We start from the raw sequence: 26,600 nt of genomic DNA on the forward strand, positions 1-26,600 counted from the left end.
GTCTCCTGTCCCGTCTGTGGCACTGCCGCGGCGCTGCCGCCACTCCCATGATGGCGCTGCCGTGGCGGAAGCGGAAGCGCTGCGGGCGGCGGGCGGTGCTGTGCCGGAGCCATGGCGGCCGTGCTGCAGCAGCTCCTGGAGCGGGCCGAGCTCGCGAAGCTGCCCCGCGCCGTGCAGGGCAAGCTGGAGCGCTTCCTGGGCGACCAGCAGGGCGAGATCGACGGGCTGCGGGCCCGCCATGAGCGCTTCAAGGTGGACAGCGGTGAGCGCGGGCGGCGGGCCCACGGTCCCTGTGCTCGGGGAGGCAGCGCGGGCACTGCGCGGAACGCGGTTCTGTCTTCCACAGGCTTGCGGGGGTACCCTGGGGGCTGTGAGGCCAGGAGGGGGCTTGGAACGGGCCTGCAGTGGGACCTGAGCGGTGTTTGTCTCGTTTTGTCTCCTGGAGTATATATATATATTTTTTTTTTTTTCTCCTCTTGCTGCTGGTTGTTTTTTGGTTTTTTTTTCATGCTAAGGGGCGTTCAGGGTTAAAACTGCGTTTGAGTTGGTCTTAAAGAACAGCTTTTCCCCTGGTTTTTAACTACCATTGATACGCACAGGTCTGAGGAGGAGTGTCTGAGGGAGCTGGGAAAGGGGCTCAGCCTGGAGAAAAGGAGGCTCAGGAGGGGCCTTCTGGCTCTGCACAGCTCCTGACAGGAGGGGACAGCCGGGGGGATCAGGCTCTGCTCCCAGGAACAGGGACAGGAGGAAAGGGAACAGCCTCCAGTTGCACCAGGAAAGGTTCAGGTTCAATACTGGGAAAAAGTCCTTTACTGAAAGGGCTGTCCATCCCTGGCACAGCTGCCCGGGACAAGTGTGGAATCCCCACCCCTGGAGGGATTTTAAAGCCATGTGGATGTAACATCTGGGGACATGGGTCAGTGGTGTCCTTGGCAGTGCTGGGCCATGGTTGGACTCTGATCTTAGGTGTCTCTTCCAACCCAAACAGTTCTGTGCTTCAGTCTACTTTGGTCCTCGTTGTGGAGGAGAAATGCAGCTTTGTTCATACAGCTCTCAAACAGCCCTAGGTTTATACTTTCCTGTTCAATTTTGTTCCATAAAGTGGCCCTGATGGAATCAATGCTTTTTTATATTGATTTAGAGATGAGTTGATAACAGAACAGTAACACCAGCAGAGAGCAGGAGACAAGAGTGTGAGATTGTGAATATGGGTTAATCTGTAGAGGATGTGACATACTTCTAATGTAAGCTTTACTTCTACCTTTCAGTTTTCAGTCTCTCTTGTGGTAGACATCTTGGTAAATGCATTAATAAATTGTGGTGTAAATTAAGGTAACCCACAGATTTTAGCAAGTTGCTCTCATCCAGATCCATTCTTCTCACGTGTGGCAGGAGCAGCAGCATTGTTTGCAATTGTAATGTATCAGAGGAAGAAGATAAACAGACATCCCTCAGTGCTTCCTTGAAGCCCATCCTGCCCAAGAGTGAGATTAATTATGCTTTTACTGAGTATTTTACACTGAAGCTCCATGACACAGTAACTGTTTTAGATCACAAAAATTCACATATAATTCTTTTTTTTTTTCCCTGCTAAGGGAATAGAGCCCAGGAATTAATTTTAAGAAGTCTTCACTAAAAGTTTCCCCACATCAAATCCCTTGATACCTGGGGATATGTGGATTTTATTTTGTATGTATAGAAATACTCTAGAAATAAAAGAAGTTTTAAGCTGATGAGCCCACACTGCATAATTGGGCTGATACAACATCTCTGGTTACATCAAAAATGTTAAAGAACTATTCAGATTAATCAGGCTCTTATTTGATGGACAATTTCACAGAGTCATGGAATGATTTGGGTTGGAAGGGACCCTAAAGCTCATCTCATTCCAACTGCTGCCATCAGCAGGGACACTTTCCACTAGAGCAGGCTGAAACATATCACAGTTTCTGGAAGCACAGCACTTGTCATGCTAGTGTTCATTCAATGTGAAAATTCAGGTTTTTGCCTTCAAAAATGTTGTGGTTTTTTTTTTTTTTTCCTTCCTTCAAATTCTGTTACAGTCTTAGTATTTTTATATGTTTTCTTTAGAGTGCTCCTTGGTAGAGGTGAGTAAGAAAAAAATGTTTATGATGTGAAACTAAGATGACTTTGTTATTTTGCAGAGCAACAGTACTTTGAAGTGGAAAAGCGACTGGCTCAGAGCCAGGAAAGACTTGTAAATGAGACCCAGGAATGTCAAACTCTGCGGGAGGAGCTCAAAAAGCTTCGTAAGTGTAACTGTGTAACATCCTTAAGTGCTGGCCGGGACATTCACCCTCCAGCCCAGGGTTGTGGGCACTGCTTCAGGGTTTACACAGGAGCTGAAAATCTCCCATCAGCTGCTTTTGTAGAGATGTGTTTTGGTGGTGTGTTCCAAGATTAATGGAATCTGTTGTTCTCATGGCAGAAGAGCCCCTTGCTGGGTAGTAGCAGTGCAGGGGGCTGTGTATGGATCCTCACTAAAGCTGCTTCTGCTTTTAAGCAGTGCCTTAGTCTGCCTCAGTGCCCCTGGTCCATCCAGGGCAGGGTCTGGCATTCTTCTCTCTCTTTTACTAAAAAAGTTTGTCAGGGACATTGTGGCTCTGTTGCATTAGGAGGGTGAGTTCTGACACATCCTAGTGGAGATCCCTCACTGCTGTTCCTTCCCCCCAGATGAGCAGCTGAAGGTGCTCAATGAGAAGAACAAGGAGCTCGAGGCTGCCCAGGACCGGAACGCGGCCATGCAGGTACTGCTGGGGTCGGCCAGGGGCTGACACCCTGGGGCTCCCTGGGTGGGAGCAGCACAGAATGCAATCAGTTCTCATTGGAGAATATCAGGATCGGCACCAGGATGAGCTCAGGGAGGTGTTTACATGTCCATGGGGATGTGTGTGCAGGAAAATTGCAGGAACTTTTAAAAAGGGGGTGTTTTAGCAAACTGAATGACAGGTGAGCAGGTGCTTTTGTTTCAGTTTGGATGGATTGTTCCATTCCAGCTGAAACCTGTTGTGAAGTGATTTTAACCCAAACCCCCAAAATTCAGACAAAGGTATAAACAACAGTTCTGTTTTTCCCCATCCTTTCCCACACTCTGGCACAGTTTTTCTTGTGTTATGCCCAAAAGTTACTGGGTTGCAGGATGAGTCACTTGAACTGACTGACCCAGCAGAACAGTAATTTTGAAGCAGGAAGCTAAAACAAGTTTATTAGTTTGATTTTTCCACAATGAGAGGTGGATCTCATTGTTCCCCCAAAGGAGCTTACCTGGGCCTGACTGAGGTGCTTTGTAGTGATACCTTGAGGGCATCCTCAAGTGTAGTGATACCTTGAGAGACAATGTAGTCTGTAAATGATCCAAGATTGTTGGCTTTGTTTTGATTTTTATATTGGTGCATGTAAATTGCATTGTTGGTTGTTTTTATTGGTGCATGTAAATTGCACTGTCATTCCTTGTTTACTCTCTTACCCCTTTTATTTAACCAAACAAAGCTGTTTCAGGAAATTCTTGACTATTACAGCTGTCTTTCCAAGAATATTAAAATGAAATGCAGTTTTGAACAGCTCCATTGTGATTTCCATGCCCACTCTAAGCCTCTTATCCCAGTGTTCAGTTGGCTGGGGTAGCTCACTGAGGTTTAGCTCACTGCTGTGTGGTTCTGAGTGTAAGCAGAGGCTATAAACAGTTCCAGAGAGCTGATCACATTTCTTAATTGCCCTTGGGCAATCTTTTTCAGAGCCAGTTAATTCGAGAGAAGGAAGAACTGGAAGCTGAGAAGAGAGACTTGGTCCGAACCACTGAAAGGCGATCTCAGGAAGTTGAACATTTAAATGGTACAGCCAGGAGCACAGTCCATAAATACCAGGAAATAACACAGTCATTGCACAAAGACACCACTTTGGTGCTTGTTTTTCTCCATTTAAAAATGTGCCTTATGCAGTATCTTAGTGCCCAACATGCAATTACATACAAAGTATCTTGCCTGTTGTCATTCTTTACAATTTAGTAATTAAAGCTGTTACACAACAGGTTTTTCTAACACTGATTTCCCTCCTCCAGAGGATGTTAAACGTTTAAATGAAAAGCTCACAGAGGCCAACACAGAAAAGGCAAAACTTCAGCTGAAGTTGGACGAGCTTCAAACATCAGATGTTTCCATGAAGGTGAGAAGGGCTTTGTAAGCACAGTGTGTGTTCTGCATTGTTTGTGTGTGATGTAATCACCATTTTGGAAAGTAGGTCAAGTGAGTGTCTGTTATTTATAGCAAATTCTTTCATTATAAAATTGGTGGCTGTGACTAGAAGTGAGATCTGTATTCCTGGAAGACAGGGGGTATCAGGCTGGGCAAGCATGTCCAGGCCTTCTTGGTGGCAGTGGAAGGAAGGTCTGCTTGGAAAGACTTCAGCTCCATGAAGGGAGGTGGAAAGGAGAAAAATAATGAGCTGTGAACCTGTACCGTTACTCTGTGAGCAGAATAAGCTCCATAAGGAGAGGAGGAAGGGACAAAAATCTCAATATCATATTTCCTCTAAAAGGCTGCTAATCTTGTTCTTGTTCTCAACTAATTTAAACTTGGGGGAAACTAACTCAAATGGCAGGAACCACTACAATCACACTGTGCAATTCTCTTTTCAGTACCGGGAGAAAAGGCTGGAGCAAGAGAAGGAGCTGCTGCAGAACCAGAACACATGGCTGAATGCTGAGCTGAAAGCTAAAACAGATGAGCTGCTCCATACTGCCAGGGAGAAAGGCAATGAAATCCTGGAGCTCAAATGCAGTCTGGAGAACAAAAAGGAGGAGGTAATGTAATTACTGAGTTGTCATTTCTTAGAAATTATACCACCTGATTAACTGTGTTAAACAAAGCCAATACTTTAATGACTGTATTTGAGTGACCTTATATGCTCTTTCAGCAGCTTTTGGGTTTGTTTTTATTTTTAAGTTAAAAACAATTAGACAAATATTTTCCAAAATAAACTGGGCTAGGAGCTAAAAATCTTACATAGTGTCTTTATTTCTTCTCTCAATAGGTTTCCAGAATGGAGGAGCAGGTGAACAGCTTGAAACAGTCAAATGAAAACCTCCAGAAGCATGTTGAAGAACTTTTGAATAAACTAAAGGAGGTGAGACAGCTTGAAATATGTTAAATGGCATTGCAGTTCGTCCTACAAATCAAACAATAAAATGAGTGAAATAGAAATAGTGGAATGCTCCCCTACCCTCTCCTCTTTCATTTGCCAGGCAAAAGAGCAGCAGACAAGCATGGAAGAGAGATTCCACAATGAACTGAATGCCCACATGAAATTATCCAACTTGTATAAGGTGAGTTTGTTAATTCCATTATAACTCTAGTAGGGTCCAAATCTTACATAATGCAGGCCAATTTGGAGGGTTTTCCCCCCACAAAATTTGGATGTGGAAAGGCTATCTTCCATTGCAGGACTTTGTGAAACATGCAAAACATTGTTTTCTTTGCTGCTGTCTTAGTCAGCATTTAGACTCTTACATTGTTTGGATCATCTTGGAGAAAAAGCAAAACTGGGGTTGAAATAGTAATTTTATGCCAACTATTTTGAGGCTTCATGTTGTAAAAATGTGGTTATGTCTTAGGATCTGTTGGAAGGTAAAAGTTGATGTGGAAAGTATGACTGTGCAAGAGATTTTTCTGAGTTAGAAGTTCATTTCTGAACACTGCAAGTGTTGGTGACTTGGTTAGGACCCAGCTGAATGTCCTGTACTGTGTCAAAGACACACCATCTAAACAAGTAATATTTGTTCTGTTTGCTCAAAGAGTGAAAAATACCCTGTAACCTACTGACTAACTCAGCTGAAATGTACAACTTTTTGCTCTTTGGTTTGCACATTTTAGTGCACAGGTACTGAGCTCTGCTTTGTGATCTTTCTTGCACAAACACCAAATAAATATTGTGCAGCTTTGCACTTGGGAGATCTCAAGCTGGAAGCAAAGAAACATAAACTGTTATATAATAGGAGTCCCTAAAAATACTATTTTTTCAGACTCTTTGAAATAGAGTACTGAAAATTCCCAGTTTTCTTTAGTCAGAAAAAGGAAAGAGTCAGCAGCAGCTGTAAACAGCTAAAGGCCATAGATTGTATTGGGAATTGCCACATCAAATCAGTGTCTGATGCTTCTTACTCTAAAGCAGTTTGCATCAGTGAGTCAATTCACATGGAAAGGACTGACCAGCTTGAGTGACTCTTTCAGCATTTTTTGCAGAAAACTGTGTTCATAATTTGTGGTCAGTTTAGGCTTTCTTGTAAACACGGGGCTGCTGTTGCTGTGTACTAAAGGTGAGCTAAAATGCTTTCTTCAGAGTGCTGCTGATGACTCAGAGGCAAAGAGCAATGAGCTGACAGGAGCAGTGGAAGAGCTGCACAAGCTCCTGAAGGAAGCAGGGGAAGGTAAGCTGGCAAAGGGAGGAGAGCAGTTGGGCTCCTTGGAGTACCTTGATACTCTGAAAAATGGGGTTTTTGTGTTCCTGAAAGGAATTTCATTGGGCTTTGGGGGTGATGGAAATGCCAGTTCCTTTGTAACAAAACTGTGCCTGATTAGTTGAATTTACTCGTGGTTGGGGAGCTATTTTCAAGTACACCTGGAATTTTAGTATGGATTTTGATAATTTTGCTAGATATGTCTTCACTTTAGCTTTTTAGTTTAGGTTCCTTTTCACTGCCAAAGACAGTTGATATTTTTTTCCCATTTCTAAGCAAGGGTGATAGGCAGTGGTTCATGCTTTTCTCACACTGCTGAATTTTCTTATCAGCATGAACTTCTGCAGATCATATAAAGTAAAATTTAAGGTACACAGCTAAATTCTGATACTTCTAAAATAAAAATCAATCACAACACATAACCTGCTTGTCTGATTGAATTTCAGCTAATAAAGCAGCCCAGGAGCATTTGGCTGAGGTGGAGGAGTCAAAAGCCACCATGGAGAAGGAGCTGAGAGAGAAGATCAGTAAGCTGGAGAAGGAGCTGGAGAATGCCAATGATTTACTGTCGGCTACGAAGCGCAAAGGTGGGAGCAGCTGGCACCTGAAATACAGAAACTCTTGGGCTTTTGTGATCTTTCAAGGATATTGTGCTGAATTTCTCTTAAGAACCAACTGCATGAATCTAATGTCATCTTTGGTAATTTCTAATAATTCAGTTTAGAAGGTATTTCATATATATGCATATGCTTATATATGAGTATAAATATGCTCCCCTCAGCAGAAAGTGCGTTTCTGTCATACATTTTTGAAGTTCTTTTGTTAATCTGTTATCTTTTCAAATAAATAGAGAGGAAACTTTTCTTCAAGGCTGAATCAGCCTGCTTTTAGTGGTTTTCTGTAGAGGGAAGTGGAGATGATAAACTAGTCTTATTTTCCTCTTTAAAAAAAAGGCAGCAGTGAACATACCTCTTGTGCTTAAATTTCTGTCTGACATTAAATTTTGCTCAGTATTCACTGTTGTAGCTATGTTCTTTTTGTTGTTAGATTCATACCCCTAGTTTCTAAAGGATAGAGAGCAGGAAGGAACAGAGGCATGGAGTACATTTGCTCTATCCCTTTGTTAATTTAATGAAAATAAACCAGTGCTCTGCTGCTCCAGACCTCTGACAGTGTGCTAAAAACCTGAGGTTAAGCTTTGCTCCAGCTATTTCAACTGCTCATTTTCTGAAATTATTTGCATTTCAGGAGTCCTAGTAGTAACAGCTTTTCAGCAATTCAAATAAGGCCAGTCAGATATGATATTTAAGAGTATTTCTGGTGGGGATTATTGCAGCTTTTGGATGGTAATTGTGGGGTTGTGTCTCCAGGAGCCATCCTGTCCGAGGAGGAGCTGGCAGCCATGTCTCCCACTGCTGCAGCAGTGGCCAAAGTGGTCAAGCCTGGCATGAAGTTAACTGAGGTGAGTGAGCACAACCTCTCCAGCAGCAGCAAAGCCCTTGGATGCCATCAGTGACACTGAGAACAGAAAGGTTCAGGTTTAGGGCACTCTTTGGGTTTGGGGTCATGCCTGATGTCACTTGCTAAGTTACTGGGATTTTTTTCAACATGCCTTACAGTTTTTCTTTAGTAGATCAAATTCAGAAATAGGTGGGTTTTGTTAATATAAACTTACTTTCTATATGCATTTTTGGCAGGAGCAGCCTTTTTTTGCTTACTGAGATAATAGTTTAATCTGTATGGCTCTGCTTTTGGCCTGTACTTGGAAACAATTAGCATAACAATAGGTCATACAGGTTCTAGGGGGTTTTATACTTCTGTTTATGCAATTTGTGTTGTTATTATTTGTTACTGATTGTTTTGTCCAGCCATCAAATTCCTTTATGCTGTGTTACTGGTTTTGATATTTCTGTTGTCTTAAATTTGCTTTAAACGTACACCTTTTATGTAGACTTCTTTTATTGCAGACAGTTGCACTCTACAGTTTGCCATTTTAAAATTAATATGTGAAATTTCTTTTCTATGATATGAGTCCTAGAACCATATTTTATAAGTCCAGCTTGTTTTTATGAATTAACTAGTTCAGTTGTATAAAATTGCAGTGCTTTAAGGTATGAATTGTATCATTATCAGTGGTTCTTTTTAAACAGATCTGTACAAGCATATCAAAACCAAACCAAAACCTTTTTGTTGCAGCTGTACAATGCCTATGTAGAAACTCAGGATCAGTTGCATATGGAGAAGCTGGAGAATAGGAGAATCAATAAATATTTGGATGAAATAGTGCAGGAAGTAGAAGCCAAAGCCCCAATCTTAAAACGTCAGCGTGAAGAATTTGAGCGTTCCCAAAAAGCTGTTGCGAGTCTGTCTGCAAAGCTTGAACAAGCTATGAAGGTTGGTATAAAATAAAAGAGCATTATAATTTTGGAAAACAAATTACCTTAAAAATCTTTAAAACTAATTGCTGTTGTAAGTGGATGAAATGGATCTTTCAGTCAACTTTTATTATGGGAAAATATGTGTTGGACTTTCTGCCTTGTGATTTCCGGAACTGTACAAAGTATTTTACAGAACCAACATATTTTGTAGTTTTTTTATAGTGGTGATTTGTCTCTGATTTTCTGGGAGAGTAGATTCACTGTAAACAAAATTTAGCGTTTATTTGACATAAAATTTGACTTCAGTGTTCCCTTCCCAATGATTTTAAAGCATACACCAGTACATTACAAAAGAACGTGGCTTTTGATTTCGGAACACCTGGAGTTTAACCTTGGTTGTGTAACTCTAAGGTTCCCCAGGCATGTCTGCACATGCTGTTATCTCTCTGGAAAGGAATGTGTCCAGTGGAGGTGTGATGGTTACTCCTATTGGTGTTCTTGCAGGAGATCCATCGCCTGCAGGACAGCGCTGACCAGGCCAACAAACACGCCTCCTTCTTTGAGAGGGAGAGCCAGAGACTGGAGGTGCGAGTGAAGGATCTCTCCCAGCAGGTACAGGAAACATTGCTGTGGTTAAATGGGCTGTTTGCAGTTGTGTATTCATGTGCTGCTGCATTTCAGATGTTTACTTGGAAGTTGCATTCAGCCACAGTCATGGAGACTTTGGTTGTCCTGAGTACCTTAGTGACATTAAAGCATCTCCTCAGGACGGCTTTCAGAACTGAAATAAGTTTAGCTGGATAGAAGTGGTGCTGCTTTAGGATAATATTGTTAAGCATCTGACATGGAAAACTCATGTATATAATTTTTTTGTTAGATTGGACTGTCCTGTGATCTCTTCACAGAACTGAACAGTTCATGTACTTTTGATTTGTTGTCTTTTGTCAAGCTATTTTTTCTTATAAGCCATATAATTATCTTACAAGGATTTATTGATTATAATTGTTTGCACATGTTAGGGAAAACCCCTTAATTTCCAAGTCCTTTATTCCCAATATATTGGTTTTCACAGCAAACTTTAGAGTCTGTGCAGGCCTTACACAAGGACTGTTCTCTTTCAGATCTGTGTGCTGTTAATGGAACTGGAAGAAGCCAGAGGCAACCACGTGATCCGTGATGAAGCAGTGAGCTCTGCTGACATCAGCAGCTCTTCTGAAGTGATCACTCAACACCTGGTCTCCTACAGAAATATCCAAGAGCTTCAGCAGCAGAATCAGCGTCTCCTGGTGGCTCTTCGGGAGCTGGGGGAGGCAAGAGAAAAAGAGGAGCAAGAAACAACATCATCTAAGTAGGTCACCTCTTCCTTTTCATTAACTTTGTACTAATTAGTAACAGGGATTCATTCAAGCACTTTTCATTTTTTTACTTCTGATGGTTATTAATTGTGTGCAGCAGCTAAATAACTCATAAAAGCAAGTCCTTATTAAGCTACAGGACCTTCAGGTTTCTATTAAAATGGCTTTATAGCTTTATATCTTATAATAGGTCCTGTCATCAAAACTTGAAGTAAAAATAATTGCCAGTCTTCTAGTGACTGATTTCACACTACAGAGCTGTTTTTCAAAAAGATAAGTTTTTATTCCTGTTAGCTGAACAAAAAACTGCCTGTGTGCAAATCTAAATCACTACTGTAAAGGCCACAGGTTAACTGAGGTGAGTGAGAATTCTGTGTGAAAGGTTCTTAGCATGACTCTCTGCTCATGCTACTGACATTTTTGAAGTTACTCACATGGATAGAATTCTGCTGTTCAGGAAATAGGCCTGCTTTCTTTTTCATCTGCAAATGGCAGCCCAAAGGCCTGTCTTCTGGAGCTTTGCAGGATTTTGTCATAGGTTCACAGAATCATTAAGTTTGGGAAAGATGTCCAGGATCGAGTCCAAGCTATGCCCCAGATGTCACCTGCCCAGAGCACTGAGTGCCACGTCCAGGCCTTCCTTGGGCACCTCCATGGATGGGGACTTCAACACCTCCCTGGGCAGCCCCTGCCACTGCTTAACAACCCCTTCTGTGAAAAAATTCTTCTTGATATCCAACTGGAACCTCCCCTGGCACAGCTTGAGGGCGTTTCCTCTTGTCCTATCCCTGTTCCCTGGGTGCAGAGCCTCATCCCCGCAGCTGCTCCCTTCTATCAGGGAGTTGTGCAGAGCCACAAGGTCCTCCCTGAGCCTCCTTTTCTCCAGGCTGAGCCCCTTTCCCAGCTCCCTCAGCTGTTCCTGGTGCTCCAGACCCTTCTCCATCTCCATTCCCTTCCCTGGACACTCTCCAGCCCCTCACCATCCTTGCAGAAGGAAGGGGCCCAGAACACCTGGGCATGCCTGTGTGTGATGTTGAGGGCTGTTGTTGTTGTTTCAGGATCTCTGAGCTGCAGAGCCAGCTGGATGAGGCCCTCAGTGAGCTGCAGCAGCTGCGGGAGTCGCGGCAGCACCAGCTGCAGCTCGTGGAGTCCATCATCCGCCAGCGGGACATGTTCCGCATCCTGCTCACCCAGACCACGGGGGCCATCATTCCTCTGCAAGGTACCCAGGCTGCAGGGGCTGTGTGATCTGCTGTGGCAAGCAGAAGAGTTGCTTTAAAACTCCCTTTACCTTCCTGTAGCTTCAGGTATGTTACCAGAGGAGATCTGTCTTACATCTACTCCAAAGCGCCCAAATTTACCTCAGTCCATGGCAACTCCTGCTCCAGTGTCCATGAGTGAGTCTGTGGAGACTGTGGAGGCCAAGGCTGCTCTTAAGCAGGTACATTTTTCAGTAGACACTGCACAAAGGTGTCCCTGTTTATTTTTACTTGCTTTTGGTCCTTACTTTTATGTCTGTTCTTTTCTGCAGTTACAAGAAGTTTTTGAGAACTATAAAAAAGAAAAGGCAGAGAACGACAAGCTTCTGAATGAGCAGAATGAAAAGCTTCAGGAGCAGGTCACAGACCTGAGGTCACAAAATGCAAAGATATCCACACAGCTGGAATTTGCCTCCAAACGGTAATTCAGCTACATAATATCATTGCCTTACATGTTCTCTGGCTGCTTGATTTTGTTTGTTCACTTAAACATTGATCCTGTCTAGTCTGTGTAAGAACATAAAGGAAATAATGCAGGTGGGCTCAAAAGCAGAAGCTGTGGTTGAGTGAGGCACATTTGTGCAAGCTGAAGTATAAAACCATGAAGCACACAGCAGTGTGCATGCCCCTGTTGAGCTGGACAGGGGCAGACTTGCTTTGCTGTGTTCCCTGGAAGGTACGAGATGCTGCAGGATAACGTGGAAGGCTATCGCCGGGAAATCACCTCCCTGCACGAGAGAACCCAGAAACTCACAGCGACAACTCAGAAGCAGGAGCAGATCATTAACACCATGACTCAGGACCTGAGGGGAGCTAATGAAAAACTGGCAGTGGCAGAGGTCAGTAACAGTGTGTGGCACTGTGGGGTATGCCAGGGCAGCATGAGTTTTCCTTATGTCTCAAGTGAAGAGTGGAGATGTAAGAGCATTCCAAGGTGTGGAAAGCAGAATGTCCAGTAGGTCTATTCTTACTATTCTTGGCTTAATTCACACAGATTTTTAAATAATACTAAATTCAATGGATGGATTAGGGATTGACAACAAAGTTTTTATAATATGTTGTCTTAAAGGTGAGAGCAGAAAACTTGAAAAAAGAGAAGGATATCCTGAAGATGTCAGATGTGCGCCTGACTCAGCAACGTGACTCTCTGCTGGTTGAACAAAGAGGACAGAACTTGCTGCTCACCAATTTGAGAACAATTCAGGTATGTGGTGCTATTCTTATGCCCAGGTTGGGTCTGTCAGGCTTTTCAATAAATACCCATTAAAATAAAAGATTCAAAGGATTGGGTCTTGATATAGGGCTTTTTTGTGGTTACAAATCAACACAATATAAAATACTTCAGTAACTTGTTTCGGCGAGTTTGGGATTCCTATCCTACATTATGATACTCTGTTATTTACCTGGGCAAAGTCCTGAGAATTCTGAGCTGATGAGAAGGATTCAAATGGAAACAAAACATGTGAAACAAAGTGAAAGAAAAGAATTTGTAATGGTAATAATAGCAAAATTTAACAGTGCCTGGCATGGTAGTTGATTTTGCTGTTACCTTATATTTACTTTTATACATTTATATAATTTATTATCATGTATATTGACACTTAGAATGTATTTAAGGATGCAGATTTTATCACGTGACTGAATTCTGTTTCTCTGGTAGATCTTGTGGAGATTTTTTTAGTCCACGGCATTAGAATGCATGGATAGTAGATATTCTTCTAATAATATTTATTGTATTAATATCATTAATGAAACCTTTCAAAGCTAAGTCAAACATTGTAAGCACTACTTTTCATCATTTTTTGTATCTACCTATTATTTAGTTATTCTTGGGGTGGGAGAAGTGTTGTGACACGTTTGTATGAAGTGCTGCAGTAATTCAGAAGAAAATTATTGAGGTATGTTGTAAACAAAATGCATTGTGCTCTTTTTTCAGGGAATACTTGAGAGATCTGAGACAGAAACAAAGCAGAGGCTCAATAATCAGATAGAAAAGCTTGAACGTGAGATATCTCAGCTGAAGAAGAAACTGGAAAGTGAGGTGGAGCAAAGACATTCCCTTACCAAGAATCAGGAGGTGAGTGTAAATGTGCTGCACTTGTTTGGAAGAAAATAAAGCCCCAGGTGCTTCTCCATCCCTGACATGCAGAGCCACACTTGGCCTCTGTGCCATTTGGGAATAATTGCAAACTGGAGAGCCCTGTGCTTGCAGGTTCATATCCTGGACCTGAAGAGGCAGCTGGAGACAGAGACCAACCGTCACATCAACACAAAGGAGCTCCTGAAGAACGCCCAGAAGGAAAATGCCATGCTGAAACAGCAGCTGAACAACACTGAGGCCCAGCTCACATCCCAGTCCTCACAAAGGCCTCCAGGGAAAGGTAAAATCTTCCTCTACAGTTAATTTCTCTTTATGCTGAGCATTGCCATCTCAGAATAGTAAAATTCACAGTCCATAATAATTGGAATTGGGACAGCAGTACAGTAAATAATAAATCACTTTGTTACTGCATTCACATATTCAGACAGATGATAATCAGCATGATTTGTTAATGTAAAATTCACATCCAAGCAGTCTTTGACAAAGGGGAAAAATAGTGCAAAACTTCTTAAAGGATTCTTTTTATTATTTGAAGGAGCTTAAATGTATTAGGCTACATAGTTTTAAATAGTCAACAATGTTTATTATAAGCTTTTATTTTGGTGAGGGCTTACAGTTTAATTTAGGGGAGCTTTGTGAAAATAATTGTTTTTATCATGTTATTATGCAAAAATTACTTCAGTTTTCAAGAGAACAGTGGTTTTAAGACTAAATTAAACTTGAGTTAATGAATGTATTCTAATACTGCAGGTCAGCCTAGTACAAATGAAGATGTGGATGATCTTGTAAGTCGTCTGAGACAAGCTGAGGAGCAAGTCAATGACCTAAGAGAAAGGCTCAAGACTAGTTCCAGTAATGTGGAGCAGTACAGGGCCATGGTTCTTAGCCTGGAGGAATCCCTCAATAAGGAAAAACAAGTAAGTAGTAATTACTTATTTTTACTTACTTTGTGTTTTTGAGCAAAAATTCACTGCTGTTTGTGATTTTCCACATTTTCAGTGTTATTGTTCTAAATTAGATGATGAGAATACCTATTCTGGCTTTAAATTGTTAACAAAATTCCAGTTTTGTATCAGAATAATGTATTTAACTGGATAAAAAATGGATCTCATGATGGATTTTAATGAAGGTGACAGAGGAAGTTCGTACAACAGTTGAAGCTCGTCTGAAGGAGTCTTCAGAATATCAGGCACAGCTGGAAAAGAAGTTGATGGAGTCAGAAAAAGAAAAACAGGAACTGCAGGAGGAGAAGTGTAAAGCAGTGGAGAACATGGAGCAGCAGGTATGCACTGACCCTCCCTGAGAGCCCCAAGGAATGGCCTTTCACAAAGCTTCCTCAGCTCACTTGGGTTTCACACCAATCTTTTAGAGTGTTCCCAGATTGCCTGAATTTGTGAGAGGTTTCCAAACACGAGCTGTATATTGACAGTGTCACTTCACTGCAATGATTCTGTGTTTAAAGCTGTCACTCTCTGCCTGAACTTTGAGCAGGAAAACATAAAGTAACAGCCTTTGTGAGAGGTTTCAGAAGGAAACAAAATTACTGTAACTAGAATTACTGCAGGCCCAACTCTGAAAGTAAAAGATTATATTTTTACTGGGAAAAACCTCTGTATACTAATAAGTCAAAATATAGAAAGTATTTGTCTCTTTTAATACTAATTTTAATCTATAAGTAATAAAATAATCACCATTATGAATGACTGTGTTCAGTACTCTGCACATACTTTGCCACTTAGTCCTGGGTTTGTTCTTACTTCGTTTTGTTTGTTCCCTTGTCACTGTAGCTTTCAGAGCTGAAGAAGAGTCTGTCAGCTGTGCAGTCAGAAGTTCAGGAAGCTCTTCAGAGAGCCAGCACAGCTTTGAATAATGAACAACAGGCCAGGAGGGACTGCCAGGAGCAAGTAAGTTTGTGGTGTTTGCCTATTTTAGCCAGGGTCAGCAGAATTCCTGTTAGCTTTCAATTGAACTCAAAACTAAACTTGTTACTCAGGGACTGCTGGAGGTGGGAAAAATGCTGGGAGAGCACATTTTCTATTTTGGGAGCAGCTGCTTATTGAATGCAATAGATTTCTGTTTCTAAGGTCTGTTTCATTATGTAAAAAGATTGGCTTGGGAATGTAATTAACTGATTTTAATGAATTGTTGCCTTCATGCCCTGAGGAGGGGGCTGAAAATGCTCCCAACAAGACAATGGGGAAAGTATTTTTCTAACCCAATAGATAATTGTCATCTTTTATGACTGTGGGGCAGTGTGATATTTAGCAGCAGCTGGTAAGATTGTCCTGTTACCAACCATTTTTTAAAGGGAATTTATTTTTCTGCAGATGAGAATTCCAGCAGCACTAATTGGTTTCAAGGATATAAAAAAACTTTGGGCTGTTTAATCCAGCCCCAAATGTAGGAGATGGGCATTCCATGTTTCCTGTGCTTGAGAATAGCAGAGATTTTGGGCAGTGGTTTTCTTCTTGCACTGTGGTCACTTGATTTTGTCTCTTTGTACAGATCAAGCACACAAATTAAGGGTAGCAGAGTTGATTTATTCTGGTTTTGTGCAGGCAATGATGGCTTCTGAAGCTCAGAACAAATATGAGCGGGAGTTGATGCTTCATGCTGCTGATGTGGAGGCACTACAGGCCATCAAAGAGCAAGTCGCCAAGAATGCAGCTGTGAGGCAGCAGCTGGAGGAGGCTGCTCAGAAAGCAGAGTCTGAGCTCTTGGAATCCAAAGCCTCCTGGGAAGAGAGAGAGAGAATGATCAAGGTGTGATGGGCTTTGTTGTTTCAGTGTGGTTTTTTTCAGTTAACAGAAGTTCAGCCACAGAAATCACATTCAGTGAATGATTTTGTTGTAGGATGAAGCTTCAAAACTTGCATCCCGCTGTGAGGATCTGGAGAAACAAAATCGATTATTACATGAGCAGCTGGAGAGCATGAGCAATAAGATGGTGACTTCCATGAAAGAAGCCATCCCAACTGCAGCAAATGTTTCTCTCAGTGAGGAAGGCAAATCCCAGGAACAAATCTTAGAAATTCTTCGGTAACCTTAGCTCTTGGTTCCTTCTCCTGGGGGTTATAAATTAGATTTGAACTTAAATGATTCTGTATTACTTTATACTTGAAGGATAATGTTAAAAATCCAAGTGCTTTATTGCAGATGGGAGGTGGTTGTACTAGTTGAGAACGTTTTCCTGGTGTGAAGTGGTGTTGAACTCCTCCCTGCAGGTTTATCCGTCGGGAGAAGGAGATTGCGGAGACGAGGTTTGAGGTGGCGCAGGTGGAGAGCCTGCGATACCGCCAGAGAGTGGAGCACCTGGAGAGGGAGCTCCAGGAGCTGCAGGACAGCCTCAACGCTGAGAGGGAGAAGGTGCAGGTATGGCTTGGGGTTAATGCTTGTGATTTCAATGAGTACAGGGCTCTTCTGGGGCTGCCTGTCCCCAAAAATGAATTTTTGAAAGAATTTGGGGTTTTTTTTTAACTGGGATTGCTTATAACCAAATGGAGTATCTTGTTCCAAGTCTTGTGAGAGAGTGTGGCAATTCCAAAATCTCATAAATTATCTTTATTTTACCCTAATTATCTTACTTTTTTTCCTCCCATCTCCTCCTTCCCAGTGTCTTGAATGTACATGTAAAATAATGAATGACATGATAGCTTTCCAAGATGGTGTTATACCAGATCCAGGTGGAGTATATGTGCATGTGCAAGCAAAACAAATGATTGACTCTTTCCACAGGTAACAGCAAAAACCATTGCACAGCATGAAGAATTAATGAAGAAAACTGAGACCATGAACATACTCATAGAAACCAACAAGATGTTAAGGGAAGAGAAGGAGAGGCTGGAGCAAGAGCTACAGCAGATACAAGCAAAAGTTAGTATTGAGCTTCACATAAGCCTTTCAGATATTCAGTGTATGGGTTAAATGTTGGGATATACCATTGCTAATTACAGTAAATATGTGATTTACATTATAATTATTCCTTGAAGTCATACACTAATGAGGAAACATTACATTTCCAATTTTAAAAGACTTTGGTCCATCTGCAGTATTGCAAAGCTTGAAGTTCAGTTCCATTTAGATGAACCTGAAAGTCAGTGTTTATTCTTAGCTAGAGGTATACCAGGAGCAATCATATTATCAGCAATTACATTAAAAATGGCACAAGAATGCATATAAAACAGACCACAGCTTTATTAAGAGTTTAAAAGTGAGATACTGCTTGTTCTAATGGTAGCAAATGCATTGGATTTTAACATTAATAATCTCTCCTGTACCAAAGTACAGAGCGAGCATCTAAGATTGGAAAGTTGCACCAATATTTTTTTTTCTCTGTAGGATCATCCTCTGCTGTTGTCTTTGTCCTTTTCTCTTCCTCCAGCTGGCAGAGAGTTAGGACAGAAGCTGTCATGACTTTTTCCTGAGGGATTCCTTCAGTCTTCTGAGTTGCAGACTGTAACCCCTTGCTGTGCTTTCTCAGGTACGCAAGCTCGAGGCAGACATCCTGCCCCTGCAAGAGTCCAATGCTGAGCTCAGTGAGAAGAGTGGAATGCTGCAGGCAGAGAAGAAGCTCTTGGAAGAGGATGTTAAACGCTGGAAAGCCCGGACTCAGGTGGAGAAATGCCTCCTTTTGAAGAACATAATGTGGAAAAAAGGCCCACCAGTCAAACAACTAAAAAAACTGCTATATTTTCTTATGAAGGATAAAAAACTAAGAAATATGTTTGAATTATAAAACGTTATTCATGCAGCTTCAAAGCTGGCTATTCCATATCAAAATGCAAAAGCAGTGGGTCTAATTCAAAGAGATTTTCTGGCTATAACTGTGTAATTATTTTACAAAAATGCCCCTCTTTTCTTCCCCTTCCAGCACTTACTGAGCCAGCAGAAGGACACCGATCTGGAAGAGTATCGAAAGCTGCTCTCTGAGAAGGAGGCAAATGCCAAGCGTGTCCAGCAGATGAGTGAAGAAACAGGCAGGCTTAAAGCAGAAGTTGCCAGGTGTGGTATTGATCAATTTTTAAAAGGTTTGGTGCAAAGCAAAATATTCTAATTATAGCTGTATCTGAAAGTGTAATTTCTTAAGTGTCTCCGTGTAACTGGGAAACTTTTGGTATTCTTTCTGTGGCTTGATAACAAGCGGGTAAGGTGAAGTGAGAGTTGCTTTGCAAGCTATTAGCTGAAATTATTCCAAAGTAATGTATTGTAGAATAATTTCTATTCTGTATTGCAAAATCCTAGAAAATATAATCCACTACAGATAAGGCCTGTGATGTTACATAAATAAAGGATATTGAAATGTATATATGTTTTCAAGCATCTCATTTGCATCTCCCTCTGATCTCTTGTCATTTAGAACTAATGCATCCTTGACTACAAGCCAGAATCTTGTTCAGAGCCTGAAGGATGAAGTAACTAAAATAAGAACAGAAAAGGACGCTTTGCAGAAAGAACTAGATGCTAAAGTGGCTGACATACAGGAAAAAGTGAAAACTATAACACAGGTCAAGAAAATCGGTCGCAGGTACAAAACTCAGTATGAGGAGCTGAAAGCACAGCATGATAAGGTAGGTGGAACTGAAATGGAGCATTCCTTAGTGTTCCTGGGCTTTGCCCAGGACTTTTAAACCAATCACTTGGGACACAAAGGCATCTTGTGAAAGTAATAACATTGTGATCAGATAGTCCCCTTCAGCCTTGTACCCCTTGATGCCTTTCAGATGGTTGCTGAATCATCAACTCTGCCTTTGGCAGAACCACAAGAAGACCAAGTTTCTGCCCAGGAAGTACAAGAGCTAAAAGACACTCTCAGTCAAGCTGAGGTGAAGACAAAGAATTTGGAGACTCAGGTTGAAAGTTTACAAAAGGTAAGAACAGTGAGTAATTTCAGAGTACTGTTCTCCACTGCAGTCCTAAGTGTGTAACAGTGAAGAATGGGAGGGTGTTTTGATGTGTGTCACAGAAATATGGGAAGTGACCAAATATGCCTCTACTTTCTTGGGAAAGAGGAATCTTAAATCTGGTGTAAATTTTAGTGTGTCTCACATTATTTCCTGGAATAAGTGAAAAAGAGAATGCTGTTCTCCATCTCTTGCATTCAGAGAGGACTGAACTCCTGTTGTTGAGAAGCCTTTTAACCTTAATCCAATGGCCAGCTAATACCAGCTCCTGGAAACTTGGGCCCTGTGTTTGCCAAAGTAGTTGGTTTTGGCCAACAATTGCGATCTTTCTCTCTCCCTAGACAATAACAGAAAAGGAAACTGAAGTTAGAAATCTCCAGGAGCAGATAATGCAGCTACAGACAGAACTGGCCCGTTTCCATCAAGATCTGCAAGAGAAGACTACACAGGAAGAACAGCTCAGGCAACAGATCACAGAGAAGGAAGAGAAAACAAGGAAGACCTTGCTTGCAGCCAAGCAGAAAATAGCACAGTTAGCTGGTATTGTATTTCTTTTTTTTTCTGTCCTTAGAGATTTTTGATTATTTCTATGGAAAAACCTTTAGACAGGATGCTTGAAAAATATGGCCTGCTTCATATTTTACTGAAAAGTGTTTTCTAGACTAAATGCTGTAGGGATTGTTCTAAAGTTTAAAATTTAATTCCTCCAGGGGATGATAAAAGTACATAAGTAGCTGCACACTGGACGTAGAAAAAATTTTGCTTACTTTTGGCCAGCCAACATAACATTTTTGATCCTTCTATTGATTAGAGCAGATTGGCTCTACTAATAACTCTGGTTATTCTCCCCTTCCCTAAATGCAGAGTTGCAAAACACATTGTCTCCTCTGTTTTTAAATGTCACTGAGAGGAATGATGGTGTAAGAGCTTGCTGAAAACATCTTGTTCTTTTGGGACTACTTCTTTAAGTTTTTCTTTATCTATTTTTATTACATATTTTTCTATCTCAGTTTCTTTTTATTTAATTGCAATTGAAAAGAAAAATGTCCATATTGCCTCCCAGATCTCCTTTTATAGCTTAACATTTTTAGGATTTCAGAATACTTCAGTGACCTGGTAAAACACCCAGGTGTTCAGTGTGCAGATTCAGCAAGGCTGGACCCTTTCCTGTTCCACCAGGTACAAAAGAGCAGCTCACAAAGGAGAATGAGGAGTGGAAGCAGAAGAGCAGCTCCCTGGAGGAGCAGAAGACGGAGCTGGAGGTGCGGATGAGCGCCCTGAAGTCCCAGTACGAGGGGCGGATCTGCCGCCTGGAGAGGGAGCTCCGGGAGCAGCAGGAGCGGCACCACGAGCAGCGGGATGAGCCCCCAGAGTCCACAAACAAGGTACAGCATGTGCACAGTCCTGCCAGGCAGCCCTGGCACAGCAGCCAGGCCACCACTGCCCAGCCTGGACTCAGGTGCCACCATGCCCTGCTCTTGGAAATACACAGGTTGGCCTCAGTAAGGGTTCAGAATTTCATTTAAATTTCCTGCTCTAATCAGAGTTCCCAGCACTAACAAGCAGGCAGTTCTGCCATTCACTGTGAATCAGTCAAGGAGCTGTTCGTCCTATGCCCTCCATTTTTGTATTTTATTCATGCATTCTGTATAATGGGTTCATGTCTCAAAGCTTCAGAAAATACCTGAGCAGTTACCAAATTGTTTTCGAGCCTTGGTATGGGTGGTATGATTTGGTTCGGGGAATTTGCCATAATTACAATACCCAACTAGCATTTCTTTCACAGACTTGTTAGCAAAGTGCTGAAGTGTTTTCCATGTTGCTTTCTCTGTTTCACGTGTACCTGACATGATATTTCTGGTTTTTACCTAATAGGTCCCAGAACAGCAGAGGCAAATCTCACTCAAGTCTACTCCAGCTTCAGGTGAAAGAGGAATGTGAGTTCAAGGGGTTTGCAGAGTTTCTGTGGTTGATACTTCTTGGGTTTATCATAGTGTAGTTGCTCTTCTTTTTAGCAAACTACTGGCTTTTCATAATTTTTTCTTAAACTGTGAAGATACTGACTGAAATAATGTGTTTCTCCTGTTTTCTCAGCTACATCTAATCAATAGGGCTTTTAAGCTGCAAGCTGGCATATTAGCCCCGAGAAACATGGTATCTGGGAAACATGGGAGGTTTTTAAAAAATGTTTTCAGACTTGAAGGTTTTTGAAGTTGTGTAATTTTGATTGTTAACTTTAACCTTTCTGGTTTTGGGAAGGATTTTCCTTGTGCAAGAATGAGAAATGGACTGAACAGATAACTCTAAAAGATAAAACAGTCATTTGCCTAAGCTCTGAAATGAGAAATATTGCTGTACTACTAAGCTGGGATAACAAACTCTCTCTCAGCTATTAGGAAATGCATCCTTTAGACAGCAAGACTTAAAAAATGTCTCTTAAAATTTGGCTGCCCCTTGTCTCTGCCAAGAGATGATGTCACTCTGTATTGAGTGAATCAGTTTGATGTAAGATGTGTTATTCACTGTAATAAAGTTCCAGCACAGCCAACAGTACAAACATTTTGATCTGTTACTGGATTCCCTCTTGATTACCTTGGAAGAAACTTGTCAGTTCTCCAAGCTGGATAAAATGCTATTGATGGTATAGTGTGTCTCTCTTTCTCAACTATAAAAAGTTTTGAAGACAATTCCATAGGCTATTCTCAGGCTTTTAAATTTAAAAGCTTTAAAAAAAAATGGTGTTTCTGGCTATGAAAATATACTTGTTTGTTATTTTTAAAGTCTGCTTTCTGTACCATGATGAAACCAATCTCCTGTTTTTCAGTGCCAGCACTTCAGATCCTCCAACAGCAAACATTAAACCAACTCCTGTTGTGTCAACTCCCAGTAAAGTGACTGCTGCTGCAATGGCTGGGAATAAGTCTACTCCAAGGGCCAGCATCCGTCCCATGGTGACTCCTGCCACAGTCACCAATCCCACCACTACCCCCACAGCCACAGTTATGCCAACAACACAGGTGGAGACTCAGGAAGGTGAGATTTTAGTGTAGCATAAGGATCCTCAGTACTCAGAAGTGCTGCCTTTGCCTTGAAAGGTTGGTGGCAGTCAGTTTGGAAGGGCCACAGACAGTGTCACTGTCCCTGCATCTCTTGGAGTGTTGCACTCCCATGACCATTCTACTTGCAGCAAAATTCATGGTTCCTCAGCTGGAGATGTACATAACGTGAATTCATCTGCAGAACACTGAATGTGCTTGTTCAGGGCATCCTGAAAGGGAGAATGTGAGCTGTGCTGGATGAATGAAGACCCTGACTGTGCTGCTCTTTGCCTTCCAGCCATGCAGTCGGAAGGACCCGTGGAGCACGTCCCGGTGTTCGGCAGTGCCAGCGGCTCCGTGCGCTCCACCAGCCCCAACGTGCAGACATCCCTGCCCCAGCCCATCCTGACTGTGCAGCAGCAGACCCAGGCCACTGCCTTCGTGCAGCCCACCCAGCAAAGCCACGCTCAGATCGAGCCTGCAGCTCAGGAGCCAGCCCCTGCCATCGTGGAGGTGGTGCAGAGCTCCCAGATAGAGAGGCCCTCCACCTCCACAGCCGTGTTTGGCACAGGTTGGTATCATTTTGTAGGCCTGCTTTGCTCCATAGTTCCTTGTAGGTAGCTCCAGTTGGACCCTTGGCCAACCAGGCCTCACTTCAGTTCGAGCCTTTTCCCCCCTCCCTTAGTTTACTGTACATTTTAAGAACTTCTGAAGTTAGGCTTCCTTCTTGAGCTGTCAGAAATGGTGCCTCTGAAATGCTGTTGGCACTGCATTCCCTAAAGTAGAAAGAAAATAAAACTTTGTGTTTGTCTTTTTCAGAGCAGCTTTGGAGTTTAATACATTAAACACCTTGCTGGCTCTGTTTCCATGGCACTATGAGCAAGGTTAATTCTAGGAGCCATGAGTAAGCTACTTAAGCTTGGATTGAAAATATAGGAAGTACTGTAAAGCTATACACTGTAATACACTCTTGCACATCTGTTTGTCCTACACAGTGTAAATAGGAGATTTATTCCCCAAAAAAACATTTCTGCAAACTGTTGGGGTTCTCTTTTTCCAGCTGATACTCTCTTTAAAATTTTGGGTGTACTTGTCCAAAGCAAAGATGTTGGAAGAAATATTTGGGTTGTACTTTGAGTCTTATACTTAGGGTCAATTAAGTTGTGAATAAAGGCCTGAGAGGTAAAGACTTGTAACTCAAGGGGTGGATGTTTTCCTGGCCTAGGAAACAGTTCAGTGCAATTCTGATTTGTTGTCATTTAGTGCAGACATGGAGGTGATCTTCAGAGGAAAACACCAAAGCTTTTGATTTCTGGTTTACACATGTGTTGTTCTGAAAATAACTGAGCGGTCTTTGCAGTTTCAGCTACCCCCAGTTCCTCACTGTCTAAACGCTCCCGAGAGGAGGAGGAGGACAACACTGTGGAGAACTCAGACCAGATCTCTGAGGAAACAGTGGATGCACCTACTTCAAAGAAACTGAGAATCATGCAGAGAGTTGGGCCTGAGGTTTGCACAAACATAAAGTGCTACTACTTAATCTTTGTAGGATTCGAATGGGAAGAAGAATTGTGTTACTTCAGAGCAAATCAGTGAATTCTTAAATGACTTCCTAATCTGTTGGGGAGGAAACAATTATTTTTGGGTATCTAAAAAGGCAAAGGTTCAACCAATTTGAATGATGTAAATCTTAACCTGTAGGATGGGAGAGAGAGCTGTATCCTAGGATTGAGGAGGAAGAAGTTCAAACTTCTTTCAGTGTCATTCAGAAGGTCTTTATCTACAGTAATTCTGGACAAAAATACAGGGGATTTAGGAGATGGGAAGCAAGGAAGAGTTGCTGGAAAAGCCTACAGAAGACGCATGTGAATGTTGGTGTGAGGGATTTGAGATGTGCTGTGAACAAAAGGGATAAAATAAAATTGATGAGACAGAACCTCACAGTGTTAAGGAAGCCAAGGATATTTTATTAACTCTGTGCGAGAGGGATGTTCATAAGAGAAAAGGGCAGGATTGTGTAAGAACATTGCCACTTAAGGATCTGGGAGGCTGGAGGTAGGATGATAAGCTTTGATTTGTCTTTGGTCCTGAAAAGATGGAGGTATGCTGAGGTCTAGTGGGCGAAAGTTGTATTTCTCTAGGGCAGGGAAGTGAGATTTTTGATAAAAGCATTGCTAAGGAAGCAGGAGAAAATGTTGCCCATAATCTTTGTGGAAAAAGATAATTTTTATTAAAGAAGTAAAAAACAAAACTCTCAAGCATGTTTAGGGCTAATGATATGTTTTAAATGAGAAAAATGTTTGTTGTTCCAGGAGGAAGTGACAGCAGAAGAGAGCACTGATGGAGAAGTGGAGGCACAAACATACAATCAAGACTCACAAGATTCCATTGGAGAAGTAAGCATATTTAAAGAGCTTCAGCAGAAATAGCCATCTGCCCCAAAAACTCTCAGTATATTTAGAAGTGAAATCTCAAATAGAATCCTTCAGGTTTCCCATTGGAAACCACTTAAAATGTTTTAAAGTTTAGACTTGAACTGTTCAGTCACTGACAGTCACCTGTCACATTCTCTTTTGTCCTCTCCTCTGGTCAGTTTTTAAGGAACAGCAATAGCTGTCCTGTGAGCATCAGAGTCTGGTTCTCTTGCTGTTGATGATGGTGCAGTGAGTTTTGTTTGTGCTGCTGATTGCCTTTGCTCTTTGGCAGGGTGTGACACAGGGGGAGTACGCGGCCATGGAGGACAGCGAGGAGACTTCCCAGTCTATCCCTATAGACCTGGGGTCCCTTCAGTCAGACCAACAAAACACCTCTTCATCTCAGGATGGCCAGTCCAAGAGAGATGATGTGATTGTAATTGATAGTGATGATGAAGATGATGATGATGAAGAAAATGAAGGGGAGCAGGAAGTATGTATATCAATTCCTTTATGATTTTGTCTTTCATCAGATGGAAAGCTTACCAGACATTATTAATTTAATCAAAATATTTTTGACTGAGTAATTGGTCTGTATTTATGTTGCCTGAATTTGTAGTGTTTTAAAGCTACCTGCTAATTCACCTTGAATTTTTCTTTTACCTTCCTTTATCTGAACTCTCAGGCTTTTCCATCTTCTTTCCTACCCTTGTCCTGTTGAAGAGGGAGAAAGGGAGTGTCTGGGTGGGTGTTGATCTGTGTACTGCATCCAGCCTATTCCACTCCCCTCTCTGCATTTCCCTAAGGCTCTTTTATTGTCTCATCACAGGATTATGATGATGAGGAAGAGGAGGACGAGGATGATGATGAAGACACAGGCATGGGAGATGAAGGTGATGACAGCAATGAAGGAACTGGTAGTGCTGATGGCAATGATGGATATGAAGCAGATGATGCTGAGGTGAGATTTGTACATTTCTTTTGTAGCCTGGTAAATTTCTTGCAACAAATCAGTGCTGTAATACTCACTGTTTTGTTGAAAGAAGTTTACCAATACTCATTCACAAATGTGAATGCTTAGAAGAGAAAATCCTGGTATGAATTCATCCCCAAAAGTTGAAGGATGATACTGGGTCATGGTAATTTTTTACAACTGGTGTTTTCACAAGAAAAATCAACTAGGAATGTTTAAGAGGGCTGAATGAAAATACAATGTACAGGAGCTAGCAGCAAATACTGTAGTTGCAAAACTGGTGAGGCTTTTGAAAAGCTGGATATTTCACTATCTGTTGTTACTAAATGATGGTGGCTACATCAGGTTTGTATATGCACAGGTACTCAAAACTTCTGAAATCTCATACAGTTGAATATATTTACCTAATGCTGTAGATACAAAAATATTTTAAGATTGTCATATATTTGACTTTTTTACTTCCTGAATACTTTTCTACTGCTTTTATATTCTCTTTACAACCTATAATTTGTTTAGTCACACTCTGTTTATGTGGAATTTTAGGGTGCTGATGGTACAGATCCTGGAACAGAGACTGAAGAGAGCATGGGAGGAGCTGAAAGCAACCAGAGGGCAGCAGATTCCCAAAACAGTGGTACAGTTATTCCATGTTTCTTCACAGTCTGTGTAGGCAGGGGGAGGGAAATATAGAAGCTATTTTCCATGTGTTAA

General features: G+C 41.7%; 1 protein-coding gene across 4 annotated transcripts in view; it reads left to right on the forward strand.

Moving 5' to 3' along the window:
- Positions 1-111: 111 nt before the first annotated feature.
- TPR (translocated promoter region, nuclear basket protein) overlaps positions 112-26,600 on the forward strand; it is a 33,342-nt gene continuing 6,853 nt past the window's right edge. For 3 of the 4 annotated variants that reach the window (XM_036387781.2, XM_036387784.2, XM_036387785.2), the window contains exons 1-42: positions 112-262; positions 2,166-2,270; positions 2,695-2,768; positions 3,756-3,852; positions 4,079-4,182; positions 4,655-4,819; positions 5,050-5,142; positions 5,261-5,341; positions 6,355-6,442; positions 6,919-7,059; positions 7,843-7,934; positions 8,669-8,866; positions 9,355-9,462; positions 9,972-10,198; positions 11,264-11,427; positions 11,507-11,646; positions 11,737-11,885; positions 12,141-12,303; positions 12,534-12,668; positions 13,401-13,541; positions 13,677-13,845; positions 14,316-14,482; positions 14,695-14,847; positions 15,353-15,469; positions 16,124-16,327; positions 16,419-16,603; positions 16,789-16,936; positions 17,300-17,437; positions 18,045-18,176; positions 18,435-18,565; positions 18,921-19,131; positions 19,285-19,431; positions 19,806-20,004; positions 20,644-20,849; positions 21,340-21,401; positions 22,289-22,497; positions 22,801-23,073; positions 23,863-24,011; positions 24,815-24,898; positions 25,209-25,409; positions 25,746-25,877; positions 26,433-26,523. In XM_036387781.2, coding sequence (XP_036243674.1) covers positions 112-262; positions 2,166-2,270; positions 2,695-2,768; positions 3,756-3,852; positions 4,079-4,182; positions 4,655-4,819; positions 5,050-5,142; positions 5,261-5,341; positions 6,355-6,442; positions 6,919-7,059; positions 7,843-7,934; positions 8,669-8,866; positions 9,355-9,462; positions 9,972-10,198; positions 11,264-11,427; positions 11,507-11,646; positions 11,737-11,885; positions 12,141-12,303; positions 12,534-12,668; positions 13,401-13,541; positions 13,677-13,845; positions 14,316-14,482; positions 14,695-14,847; positions 15,353-15,469; positions 16,124-16,327; positions 16,419-16,603; positions 16,789-16,936; positions 17,300-17,437; positions 18,045-18,176; positions 18,435-18,565; positions 18,921-19,131; positions 19,285-19,431; positions 19,806-20,004; positions 20,644-20,849; positions 21,340-21,401; positions 22,289-22,497; positions 22,801-23,073; positions 23,863-24,011; positions 24,815-24,898; positions 25,209-25,409; positions 25,746-25,877; positions 26,433-26,523 — 6,124 coding nt within the window. The remainder of the gene's footprint in view (positions 263-2,165; positions 2,271-2,694; positions 2,769-3,755; positions 3,853-4,078; positions 4,183-4,654; positions 4,820-5,049; positions 5,143-5,260; positions 5,342-6,354; positions 6,443-6,918; positions 7,060-7,842; positions 7,935-8,668; positions 8,867-9,354; positions 9,463-9,971; positions 10,199-11,263; positions 11,428-11,506; positions 11,647-11,736; positions 11,886-12,140; positions 12,304-12,533; positions 12,669-13,400; positions 13,542-13,676; positions 13,846-14,315; positions 14,483-14,694; positions 14,848-15,352; positions 15,470-16,123; positions 16,328-16,418; positions 16,604-16,788; positions 16,937-17,299; positions 17,438-18,044; positions 18,177-18,434; positions 18,566-18,920; positions 19,132-19,284; positions 19,432-19,805; positions 20,005-20,643; positions 20,850-21,339; positions 21,402-22,288; positions 22,498-22,800; positions 23,074-23,862; positions 24,012-24,814; positions 24,899-25,208; positions 25,410-25,745; positions 25,878-26,432; positions 26,524-26,600) is intronic. The other variant, XM_036387782.2, reaches the window with a different exon arrangement.

Source organism: Molothrus ater, chromosome 9 (assembly GCF_012460135.2).
Source record: "Molothrus ater isolate BHLD 08-10-18 breed brown headed cowbird chromosome 9, BPBGC_Mater_1.1, whole genome shotgun sequence".
Classification (NCBI taxonomy): Eukaryota; Metazoa; Chordata; class Aves; order Passeriformes; family Icteridae; genus Molothrus; species Molothrus ater.